This window comes from Macaca fascicularis, chromosome 5, assembly GCF_037993035.2.
Source record: "Macaca fascicularis isolate 582-1 chromosome 5, T2T-MFA8v1.1".
NCBI classification, from domain to species: Eukaryota; Metazoa; Chordata; class Mammalia; order Primates; family Cercopithecidae; genus Macaca; species Macaca fascicularis.
Window position 1 is genome coordinate 158,204,916 of NC_088379.1, and position 13,147 is coordinate 158,218,062.

General features: G+C 42.3%; 1 protein-coding gene across 50 annotated transcripts in view; it reads left to right on the forward strand.

Moving 5' to 3' along the window:
- Positions 1-13,147, forward strand: part of TRIM2 (tripartite motif containing 2) — a 186,376-nt gene that overhangs the window by 141,888 nt on the left and 31,341 nt on the right. For 42 of the 50 annotated variants that reach the window (XR_012435169.1, XR_012435166.1, XR_012435167.1 and 39 more), the window contains 2 exons: positions 50-230; positions 1,062-1,785. Coding sequence is in view for 42 of the 50 variants with exons in the window: in XM_045392965.3 (XP_045248900.1) it covers positions 50-230; positions 1,062-1,785 (905 nt within the window). In the remaining 8 variants the exon portion in view is untranslated. The remainder of the gene's footprint in view (positions 1-49; positions 231-1,061; positions 1,786-13,147) is intronic. The other 8 variants (XM_074040646.1, XM_074040640.1, XM_065545617.1 and 5 more) reach the window with 1 other exon arrangement.

A 13,147-nucleotide genomic window follows, 5' to 3' on the forward strand; every position in this document is an offset into this window, starting at 1 on the left:
CTATTTCTGGGTTGAGGTTAAATAACGACCTTTAACGACTGTCCACCAGGCTCCCAGAAATAGATTCTGCTCTTCAGTTCATCTCGGAAATCATTCATCAGTTAACCAACCAGAAGGCCAGCATTGTGGATGACATTCATTCCACCTTTGATGAGCTCCAGAAGACTTTAAATGTGCGCAAGAGTGTGCTGCTTATGGAACTGGAGGTCAACTATGGCCTCAAACACAAAGTAAGACCAGAATCATTACAGATGTCCTGGAAGAGACATGATATCCAAGGGCACTAGCTTATTGTTTCCTAATAGCAACAAGGGGTCCTTAAGTGTCATCATTGTATAGTAACCTATAGTTTTCACTGAATGTAATATCCAGCTATTTTTTTTCCCTATTTTCAGCAAAATTTGATGACTCTGTGACTTTAAGTACTAGTTTATAATTTGACAAGAGGCACGGTTGACTATAATATAATGCTTTCAGGATTTAGAGTTAAACTGGATTGTTTTCATTCCTCAGTTATAACGTGAAATAGTTTCTTAATTGCTCTCTCACCCACACCAACCTGTTAGTCAGCTTCAAAATGAACCCTGACTGCAGCCTTTGTTTAACTCTGCATATCTGTTCACAAAACAGGGATGAAAAACCTCTGATGTTCCGGTGTGGAGAGTTTTCATTTGTTTCCTTCCTGTTCCTTTAGGTGGTGATGGGGCAGCTTTGGACACTGGGGAAAGATGCCGAATAATGAATATTTCAGATGTCAGGCATAGCAATTAGTTTGCTGTGCTCTTGGTAGTGACCTTTCTGTTTTCCCCTCTCCAAAACACATAAGCCAAGAAATACATGTGTGGAAGAGAGGGCAAGGCGGAAGGGAAACCTCGAGAAGGTACTGGGAATACAATTTAGGACTTTGCATTAGCACTGGGTTCCCTGGGTTGACAAACACCAATTGCTCAGAGCCACCTGCGTGGGCAGGTGTAGAGCCTCCTCCTCGCCGGGGGAGGGCACTGCCCCGGGCTGGGCCCCGCCCTGTGGGACAGCTCACCAGGCCTCTGGTTTTCCCGCAGGTCCTTCAGTCGCAGCTGGATACTCTGCTCCAGGGGCAGGAGAGCATTAAGAGCTGCAGCAACTTCACAGCGCAGGCCCTCAACCATGGCACGGAGACCGAGGTCCTGCTGGTGAAGAAGCAGATGAGCGAGAAGCTGAACGAGCTGGCCGACCAGGACTTCCCCTTGCATCCGCGGGAGAACGACCAGCTGGATTTCATCGTGGAAACCGAGGGGCTGAAGAAATCCATCCACAACCTCGGGACGATCTTAACCACCAACGCCGTCGCCTCAGAGACGGTGGCCACGGGCGAGGGGCTGCGGCAGACCATCATCGGGCAGCCCATGTCCGTCACCATCACCACCAAGGACAAAGACGGTGAGCTGTGCAAAACCGGCAACGCCTACCTCACCGCCGAACTGAGCACCCCGGACGGGAGCGTGGCAGACGGGGAGATCCTGGACAACAAGAACGGCACCTATGAGTTTTTGTACACTGTCCAGAAGGAAGGGGACTTTACCCTGTCTCTGAGACTCTATGACCAGCACATCCGAGGCAGCCCGTTTAAGCTGAAAGTGATCCGATCCGCTGACGTGTCTCCCACCACCGAAGGCGTGAAGAGGCGCGTTAAGTCCCCAGGGAGCGGCCATGTCAAGCAGAAAGCTGTGAAAAGACCCGCAAGCATGTACAGCACTGGAAAACGAAAAGAGAATCCCATCGAAGACGACTTGATCTTTCGAGTGGGTAAGGAGAGGGCTTCTGTGCCTGATGCCTGAGCTGGCACTGGTTAAGGGGTAACTGGGCACGTGTCATTGCAAATAGCAACACTGCAGCCAGGAACTCTACCTGCAGGTGTTGGGAGATGTACTGCTGTAAAATTGCATGTCTTTTGTTAGTCGAGCTTATGCAGTCTCCTCCAGAGATGATATTTCCTTCTCTTCCGCCTCTAGTCTCCTCCCTACTCGCTCCTTTCTGTTCTTCCTCCTCCTGAAAACACAAGTGCTGCATATTCATTGTAGGAAATTACAAGCCGAAAATAAGCAAAAAGAGAAATAGAAAAATCGTAGCACCCGTAATCTGAAAATCTTAAAGGAAAAATTGTCCATCCTCCCCCCACCTCCACCACAATGCCCCTCTTCCCTGGGAGTGTCTTCTTGTGCCAGAGCTGAGGCTGTACGCTGGGCAGAGCATCTGATGCCTCCCTGTCACTGCTTCTGCATTGCAGGAGGGAGGGGATGTGTGCATTGCAAGTTGCAACCACCTCTAGCTGTGTGTAGCTGGAGAGCAGCCCGAAGGAGAGGAGGAGGGGTGGAAACTTGGAGAAAGAATGGGGTTGGGGCGGATTTGGGGTGGAAGCAAGAAGGTACAGGATGAGCCAAGAGAGTTGGGAATGCAAATAGCCCTTCCCTCCTCTGATTTGTGGTCTCTGTCTTTTTAAACTGTCTGTGTTCTCAGTAGAAAGCAACTAAATGTAAACAACAAAGGGCTTGATAATTCTTAAGGGGAGAAAAGTCTGCGTTTTAGTTAGCTTCAAAAAGTAGCTCCAGCAGACTTCTCTTCCTCCCTCTTTCATCTAATAATGCAGTATCTCTGAAAGGGTGCTGCACTGTATGTTAGCTGGCACACATAGAAAAACAATTCTGTGGTTCAAATAAATTGGGGAAACCTTAGGCTAAATGAAAGAAGTTGACCTTTTTAAATTTCAGAACTTCTTAAAACCTTTAGAATCTGCTGATGTGCATTGTAAGTCTCTTAGGCAGGAGAAGGGTAGATAACAGGCAGCACATCCAAACTTCCAACCATAGAACTTTTTCCGTGGGAAACATCTTGGGAGATGAAGGCTCTGTGGAACATTCTTGGGCAGAGCTGCTCACTGTTAATGCTTCAGGCTAAATCTTGGTAAAGACCATGATATGATATGTAACTTGTCTGTTCAGAACATGGAAGCCCTCATACATTCACAGCCAGATGTGCAATATGGGTGCAGGGGTTGTTGATTCTCCACCAGAGCAGAGTGGACGAGCTTGGGTGGATGCAGGACTGGGAGGCGCCCAGGTCTGCCACTCCGGTTCCACTGCTCACTTGAGCCTTGGACAAATCTTTCAGCTTCCCTGAACTTCAACTTCTATGTCCATGAAATGAAAATGCAAAAATATTTGCTTATTAGAACTATTCTAAGTTCCAAGCTGAATGCTTGACATGTAGGAGGAGCTAAATGAATGAGAGCTATTGTTTTTGCATGTATAATTGATAAGGCTTTTAGATTATCCCTACTACCTTTTCGTTTCAAAAAACTTGCTGGCTCCCCACTGATCTCTTGCATTACAAAGAAGTTCATTTTCTCATATAAACCTCCACCCACCACACCTCCCGCCAAGTGACCCCAGTCTACTCCCCTAGGCCATGTGCAGTGAAAGACTCAGAACTGGAATTGGGCAGATCTGGGTCGGAATCTTGATTCTTCTCACCAGCTGGGCAACTGGCTTACCCTTTTTGAACAGTGTTTTCTCCTCTGTAAAGCAAAGGGAATGAAATATTATATAAATCTTAAGGTTGCTGTTGGGGGTGAAATGAGAGAATTCTTGTAATACGCCTGGCATGTGCCTGTGTAGGGAAAGAGCTCAATTAATGGTAGCTAAGATTTTACTCTTGTTTTTCATCGTCATCATCATCATCATCTCTGATACCCACTTGAGGAAAGAGACATGTCTTTCGGGGGTTTCCTGTGCTCAAACTATATTGGTTTTGAGTCGCCAGCTCCCACCCCAGGGACAAGGGGGTATATCTTCTCCCCTCCTACCCATTGAGAAATGCAGCCATAGTGATGTATTGGCACTGATGGAAAGGTGTTTAAATGTGTAAACATTCGTAAAGAACTTAGAACAGTGCCTGGCATGCAGCACGATGTCTGACTTTATCAATGAAGTAAAGATGCTGTCTTAGTTTGCTAAAGCTACCATAACAAAATTCCACAGTCTGGGTGGCTTAAATGCCACACATTTATTTTCTCACGGTTCTGAAAAACTGGAACTGTTTTAGAGTTAGAAGTCTAAAATCCCGGTGCTGGGAGAGTGGGTTTCTTCTGAGGCCTCTGTCCTTGCAGATGGCCACCTTCCTGCCTCTTTGTCCTCACATAGTCATCCCTTTGTGGCTCGGCCCCTACTGTCTCTTCCTCTTCCTATAAGAACACCAATCATATTGGATTAGGGCCCCACTTTAACAGCCTCATTTTAATTTAATCACCCCTTCAAAGACCTAATCTCCAAATGTGTATATATTCATGGTGTACAACATGATGTTTTGATATATGTATACCTTATTGAATGGCTAAATCAGGCTAACATATGCATTACCTCACATATTTATCATTTTTTTCTAGAGAGAACACTTACAATCCACTCTTTCAGCAGCTTTCAAGTGTATATAATTTTTTTTTCTTGTTATTGAAACAGGCCTTGCTCTGTTGGCCAGACTGGAGTACAGTAGCATGATCATGGCTCATTGTAGCCTCTACCTTCTGGGCTCAGGTGATCCTCCCACCTCAGCCTCCCAAGTAGCAGGGACCACAGTTGCATGTCACCAAGCCCAGCTAATATTTGTTTTCGTTTTTTTGTAGGGATTGGGTCTCACCATGTTACCCAGGCTGGTCTCAAACTCCTGGGCTCAAACAATCTGCCCATCTCAGCCTCCCAAAGTTCTGGGATTACCGGCGTGAGCCACCATCCTGGCCATAATATATTAACTACAGTCACCATGATTTACAATAGTTCTCTTGAACTTATGCCTCTTTTTAAACTAAATTTTTCTGTCTTTTGATCAACATCTCCCCAGTCCTTTTACCCCCACCCTTCCCAGCCTCTGGTGTCTACCATTTTACTGTCTGTTGCTATGAATTCAACAATTTTAGATTCTTCATATAAGTGAGATCATGTATTATTTGTCTTTCTGTGCCTGGCATAATGTCCTCCAGGTTCACCCATGTTGTCACAAATGACAGGATTTCCTCTTTTTGAAGCTGAATAGTATTCCATTGTATATATATATACCACATTTTCTTTATTCATTTGTTGATGGACACTTAAGTTGATTCCATATCTTGGCTATTGTGAACAGTGCTGCAGTGAAACATGGGGGTGCAGATATCTCTTTGACATCCTGACTTTGTTTTCTTTAGATATTTTAGATACAGTGAGTTCTAGATTTCTCTTTAAAGAATCAGTATGTCAGTATGTTCAGTTCTTTGTCCTCCATTTTAAAGTTAACTTCCTCGTAGTTTCAGAAACAACCTTTTCCATCAGTTTTAATTGGTAGTTCACATCTGTTCCCCTGGTCACCTTCTCCATCCTGACTCATCCTGATCACCTGCTTTGACCTGAGTCACCTCTGTCACCTGCTCTGACCTAAGTCACCTTTAGTTACCTGTTCCTAACTGTCCTTCCCACCAAAATACTCACCCCACCACTCTGGCTCATACCCCTACTCTCTTTAAAATAGCCAATCGGAATTAGCTTAGGCTGTGTGGTCCAACCCTAGCCAATAGGGGAACGACACAACAGTAGGGGCTACCCGCATCAGGGATAAGAACTCCTTCCCCTCCCTTGTCCAGGTGTGCTCTCGCCATTACTCCATTTGCAAGTCACACCCTTCTATAGAAGTAAAAATTGCCTTGCTGAGAAAATTAAATTTATGTTCGAGTGCTATTTCTTTGAGGCACCAAAAATTTGTTTCTAACAGATATATACCCAGTACTGGGATTGCTGGTTCATATGATAGTTGTATTTTTAATTTTTTTAAGAACTTCCATACTGTTTTCCATAATGGCTGTACTAATTTACATTCCCACCAACCTGTGCCAGGGTCCACTGTCTCCACATCTCTGCCAACACTTGATATCTTTTATCTGTTTTTTGAGACAGAGTCTCACGCTGTTTCCCCAGACTGGAGTACAATGGTGAGATCATGGCTCACTGCAGCCTCAACCTCCAGATCCTCCCACTAAAGCCCCCCAAGTAGCTGGGACCACAGGCATGTGCCACTATACCTGACTAATTTTTTCTTTTGTGTTTTTGGTAATAGCCATTCTAACAGGTATGAGGTATTATCTCATTGTGGTTTTAATTTGCATATTCCTAATGATTAATGATGTTCAACTTTTTTTTTTTTTTTTTTTTTTTTTGAGATGGATTCTCTGTTGCCAGGCTGGAGTGCAGTGGCATGATCTCAGCTCGCTGTAACCGCTGCCTCCCAGGTTCAAGTGATTCTCCTGCCTCAGCTTCCCAAGTAGCTGGGACTACAGGCGTGTACCACCACGCCCAGCTAATTTTTGTAGTTTTAGTAGAGACAGGGTTTCACCATGTTGGCCAGGATGGTCTCGATCTCTTGACCTTGTGATCCACCTACCTTGGCCTCCCAAAGTGCTGAGATTACATTTTTGATATACTGGTTGGCCATTTGTATGTCTTCTTTTGATAAATATCTATTCAGGTTCTTTGCCTGTTTTTTTTTTTTTTAATTTTATTTGTATTTTAAAAATAGACATGGAGGCCGGCCTCAGTGGCTGATGCCTGTAATCCCAGCACCTTGGGAGGTCAAGGTGAGTGGATCACCTGAGGGCAGGAGTTCAAGGCCAGCCTAGCCAACATATGAAACCTCATCTCTACTGAAAATACAAAAATTAGCCAGGTGTGGTGGCAAACGCCTGTAGTCCCAGCTACTCGGGAGGCTGAGGCAGGAGAATCGCTTGAACCCAGGAGGCAGAGGTTGCAGTTAGCCAAGATCACGCCACTGCATTCCAGCCCAAGTGACAGAGCAAGACTCTGTCTCAAAAAAAAAAAAAAAAAAAAAAATAGACATGGGGTCTCACCTTGTTGCCCAGGCTGAATTCAAACTCTGGGCTCAATGGGCTCAAGCGGTTCTCCCATCTCAACCTCTGGAGTAGCTGGAACTATAGGCAGGCACCACCACACCCAGCCAACCTTTGCCTATTTTAAAATCAGGCTATTTTTTTTCTTTCTATTGAGTTGTTTGAATTCCTTGTGTATTTTGGATATTAACCTCTTATCAAGATGTAATATTCTCCCATTCTGTAGGTTGTCTCTTCACTCTGGTGATCCTTTGCTGTACAGCTCTTTAGTTTGATGTAATTCTATGTGTCCATTTTTGCTTTTGTTGCCTGTGCTTTTGCATTCATATTCAAAAAATCATTGCCCAGAACAGTGTCATGGAGTTTTTCCCTATGTTTTCTGCTAGTGGTTTTACAGTTTCAGGTGTTATGTTTAAGTCTCTAATCCAGTTTGAGTTGATTTTTGTATATAGTGTGAGATGAAAGTCTGATTTCATTCTTCTGCATGTAGATATCCAGTTTTCCTAGCACCATTTATTGAAGAGACTGATCTTTCCTCATTGTGTGCTCTTGGCATCTTTGTTGAAAATCAACTGTAAATGTGTGGATTTATTTCTGAGCTGTCTATTCTGTACCAATGGTCTATGTTTTTATGCCAGTACCATGCTGTTTTGATTACTATAGCTTTGAAGTCAATTTTGAAATAAGATGGTATGATGCCTCCAGCTTCGTTCTTTTGGCTCAACATTGCTTTGGCTATTTGGGAGTTTTTGTGGTTCCATATGAATTTTAGGATTGCTTTTTCTATTTCTGTGAAAAATGTCATTGATATTTTGATAGCAGTTGCATTTTAGATCACTTGAGGGTATGGGCATTTTGTTAATATTCTTCCAATCTATGAATATGAGCCATCTTTTTATTTATTTGGGTTGTCTTCAATTTTTTTCATCAATGTCTTATAGTTTTCTGTGTACAGATCCTTTACCTCCTTGGTTAAATTCATTCCTACATTGTTGTTGTCGATTTTTTTTTTTCTTGCATTCCTCTTTAACTTTACATTCAAATCCAGTATCTAGTCAAAAGACAACACTCACTATGCAATAATATACCTCAAAAAACATTTCTAGGGCACCTAGTGCCTGCCAGGCATTATTCTAGGTGATGGGAATATAGAGATGAAAGAAATGACATTCTCTGTCGCCCTCTTCAGCTGACAGTTTGTGATGATAGATGTATGAGCAACTAACAGCATGAGATAGGTGATGGTAAGCTGTAGAAATGGGAAGGAATTTAAACCGGGCCTTTAATGATGGGTAGGACTTACCCAGGTTGGCAGGCAGAATTGGTGTCCCAGGCAAAGGGACCAGTGTGAAGAGGTACAGAAAGGTGAAGAGGAGAGGACATGATTGTTATTTCGAAGACACATCCCATATCGGGTGAAAAAGTCCAAAGGAATGAAAAGTAATGAGGTTGGACAAATCAGCAGTGCAGGCTGCTTGAACGCCCTCTGTGCTGTCACACACCTTTGTCCATGAATTCTTTTCCCAATTTTATCCTTGCCTCAAAAACCACTTTCTCTTTCAGAATCCACTTTGATTATTATTACTTGTGCCTGGGTCTTATTACCCAAGATGGTAAATTCCTTGAGGTCAAGGATGGTGTCTTTAGTCACATATAATTCCCAAAAAGTACCCAGAAGAATGCTTTGCATAAGTACTTTGCTGATTTGAATAGGATAAGTTGTAAACTACCTTATGATTTAACTTCCCTCTCACCACTGTCAGGCTCTGGTTTGGAGGCCCAGGAACACACAGATCAGGTGACAATGCATTCAGCTGCAGGGGTAATCATTCATACATATTCACACGCATGGGACTATGCTAGGCAATATCAAACAGCACTGGCCTAAGAACTTGGCTTTTCAATATTCGTACCTTTGACTACAAATCAGTAGAGTTTATGTTATAATTAAAACAGTTCAACTTTTGGCTGGACGTGGTGGCTCATGCCTGTAATCCTAGCACTTTGGGAGGCTGTGGCGGGCAGACCACCTGAGGTCAGCAGTTTGAGACCAGCTTGGCCAACATGGTGAAGCCCCATCTCTAGTAAAAAATATATATATAAAAATCAGGCAGGCATGGTGGCATGCACCTGTAATCCCAGCTGCCTGGGAGACTGAAGCAGAAGAATTGCTGGAACCCAGGAGGCGGAGATGGCAGTGAGCTGAGATCTTGCCAGTGTACTCCAGCCTGGGTGACAGAGTGAGACTCCGTCTCAAAAAAAAAAAGAGTTCAACTTTGTTCTACAATTGTGCCTTTGTGCTGTTAGGTATGTGATAATAGAACATTTATGAATTGAATAATCATTTTGTGCATGTGTTGAAGCCTGCCACATATAATCCAGAAATCATTCAAAGCTAATCACATACACATGTGAGATGGCAACTGTGATTCTGCTTTTTACCCGGTAATATACATACTAAGCTTTTTGTAGCACTGATTTTATGCTTAAAGATACATTGTTTTCATAAAACATGTATTGGTGTTTATACAACAACCCTAAATACATGTATTAATTTTATAGATTCATGACATTCATCATTTTCTGGGCAATACCTTTATATTTTTTGGGGTAATTTCAACTGAGATTTTCATATTTGCCCATTCATTATCCAGCCCCTTAGTTGGATGTGACTGCTGTCTGAGCACCTTCTATGCTAGGTCATCCTTATAAAAGATGATGAGATGCTTACTCAGATCTAGAGGAGGCCGCAGTTTAGAAGGGGACAGACTTGTAAAAGATGTAGCGACTTCAGTATAAATTAAGGCACAGAAGTCAGGATGGTGGGGGGAGTAGGCTGGCATGTGGAAGGAAGTTAAGGAAGGTTCCTAGAGATAACTTTTTCTTTCTTTCTTTCTTTCTTTCTTTCTTTCTTTCTTTTTTTTTTTTTTTTTGAGACAGTGTCTTGCTCTGCTGTCCAGGCTGAAGTGCAGTGGCACGATCTCAGCTTGCTGCAATCTCCACCTCCTGGGTTCAAGTAATTCTCCTGCCTCAGCCTCCCAAGTAGCTAGGGCTACAGGCATGTACCACCACACCTGGCTGATTTTTGTATTTTCAGTAGAGATGAGGTTTCACCATGTTGACCAGGCTGGTCTTGAACTCCTGGCCTCAAGTGATCTGCCCTCCTTAGCCTCCTAAAGTGCTGAGATTACAGGCGTAAGCCACCATGCCTGGCCCCTTGAGATAACATTTAAATTTAAGCTGGGTTTGAAAGAGAAAGAATTTATCAGATGGAAGGAGGAAAAGAGTGTTTTAGAGGAAGGGAAAGCAGGTACAAAGACATGAAAGTGAGAAACTGAGTAGTTTGAGGAACTGTAAATGATTCCATTATCTTGGAGCATCAAATGAAATGAGATACAAGCAGAGATGAACTTGTTTCCTTGATAAGGAGCTGGGACTTTGTTCTCTGAACCTGTGTTCCTCAAAGTGTGGCCATAAACCACATGCACAAGAATGCCTTGAGGTGCCTGGTATAATTTAAAATTTCTGAATTCTAAACTGCACTTACAGAATTAGAATCTCATGAGATGGACCAAAGATCTGCATTCTGCAAGCTCCAGTGATACCTATACATGCTAAGGTTTGGAAACCATAGTTATTATATAGGTGGTGAGAAGGCTTTGAATGGTGTAATATAGTGTAGTGACTTACTAAGATATTTACTTTCCAGAGAACCTGGAGGCATTATAGGAGATCTATTGGAAATGTTTCCCAGGAAGCAGGGAGATGATTAAGAAGCTTTTGCAGTAGTCCACATGAGCTATTATAAGTGCCAGAATTAAGAGTGATGTGATGGAGTAGAGAGAAGACAGTATGTTTATAAAATGCTTTGGAAGGAGAGAGAGAAATTTGGTGAACAATTTAAACTCCCAGCTGTTAGACTTGAGTGCTGTAGGGAAGTGATGCAGTAGAGTAGATAGTTAAGGCTGTGAATTTTGAAGCTAGACTGCCCCAACACTGGTACTTTTCCATCTGTGCAATTTTTGATAAGTTGCTTAGCCTCTCAGTGCCTCAGTTTCTTTTATAAAGTTACAAAGTTTCCTTTGTTTGAGGATTAAATTAATTAACAGCAAAAAAAAGCTTGGAACAATGCCTGGCACTAAATAGTATTTTAGAGAGGCAAAGTAGGTAGTACTAGTTAGCATATTCATAGTTGTAGTCTAGAACTAATAGTTAACATAATTAGTTAGAAACATGGTAGATAAAGAGCTTGTCTCAGTCCATTTTCTGTTGCTGTAACAGAATATCTGAGACTGGTTAATTTATAAAGGAAAGAAGTTTATTTGGCTTGTGGTTCTGGAGGTTGTGAAGTCCAGAGGCGTGGTGACAGCTTCTGGCTGGGGCTTTTGTACTGCATCATAATATGGTGGAAAAACTGAAGGATAAGTGAGCAAATGCAAAAGAGACCACAAGAGCAAGCTTAGCTCCCTTTTAAAACAATTCATTCTTGTGAGAACTCACCCCTCCAAAATGCTATTGATCTATTCATGAGGGCTCTGCCCTCACAACCCAATAACCCCTTAAAAACCTGACCTCCCAACACTACCACATTGGGAATTAAGGTTCTAATACCCGGAACTTTTTTGGGGGGACCCATTCAAACTATAGCAGAGACCAAAAGTTTAATTGCTCATGCCTGTAATCCCAGCACTTTGGGAGGCTGAGGTGGGCGGGTCACGAGGTCAGGAGTTCGAGACCAGCCTGACCAACATGGTGAAACCCTGTCTCTACTAAAAACACAAAAATTAGCCGGGTGTGGTGGTAGGTGCCTGTAATCCCAGCTACTCAGGAGACTGAAGAATCGCTCGAACCCAAGAGGTAGAGGTTGCAGTGAGCCGAGATTATGCCATTGCACTCCAGCCTGGGTGACAGAACAAGACTCCATCTCAAAAAAAAAAAAAAAAAAAAAAGTTTAATTGCCCAGTTTGAATCCCAGCCTGCTATTAGCCATATGACTTAGGGGAACTCTCTGTGCCTTAGTTTATCTGTAAAATGGGAATGATATTAATGTATACCACATATGGTGAGGATTAAAATAATGCATGTAAAGGCTTAGAACAGTGCAGGCACATGGTAAGGACTCAATAAATATTGACTACTACTGTCATTATCATTATTAACCAAGAAAAGGAAGCTAAGAGGAAGAGCATATATGTTTCAGTTTTGATCTTCCAGGTTAAAGTGTATAGTAGGCAGTTTGCAGTATAGGTTTGGAGCTCAGCAAAGAAGTCAGAGCTAGAGACATCAATTTGGAAGCGAAAAGTATAGAGAAGTTACTTCAAATCATGAGTTTCAGTGAAATGTCAAAGATAAGTGTTGTCATTCAGGAAGGAATAGATGGGGAATGGAAGCAGGAGAAAGGAAGAAGCATTCTCTGAACCAGGCATTGTGCTACTTACAATTCTTAGTAGATACAATATACTTTCCATTCCCAATAACCCTACAGTATCATATTTGTTATGCTGGAGCCAAGTCATACTGGCTTATTCAGTGACTTCATGTTGGTAGCTTGCAATTGGCCTTGATGAAAGCATTTACACTATAGAAATGGGAAATGCTACAAATCAGAGCTCCCCTGTCCTCCAAGGCTCCCAGCCCTTGCCCTGCCAAGAGCCACGTTACTAGGACAACATACAATTATCCTTGCTGTTGAAGAAATGGAAGCTTAGAGAAGTGAAGCCCCTGCCTTTTAAATTGTACAATGATTCCTCTTCATTGAAAATGCCCTTTAACTACTGTGGTTTTCCAAAGTTGAGATATTTGATGCTTCTCATACTTGAAAACTTAATTGTATGCCCACTGTGAGTGAGTTATTACATTACTCTAATACTGTATTAGGAAACAATCCTGAATGAGTTTAGAGAAATAGTTTAGAGCATCTGTTGATGATGATTTAAAACACAGGGATTATATTTCCTTGACTATTAAAGAGTTTGCTGACTAGAAGCCATGAGCTGGTTTTATCAGCTATTATACTAAAAAGAGTCATTGAACAAAGGGGAAGTCAGATGATGTGGGAGGGAGTGAAAGAATTACAGGTAAATAGTCTCAAATTGTTTAATTCATTATATACCATACCTTAATGAGTTGATGAGACACTCACTTTATTTACACTTTACTCTAGAACAGTGTAATTTAAAATGGATGTATAAAATTGCTTAGCATGAATCCAGAGACTTTACAGGAAAATATATATATATTTTT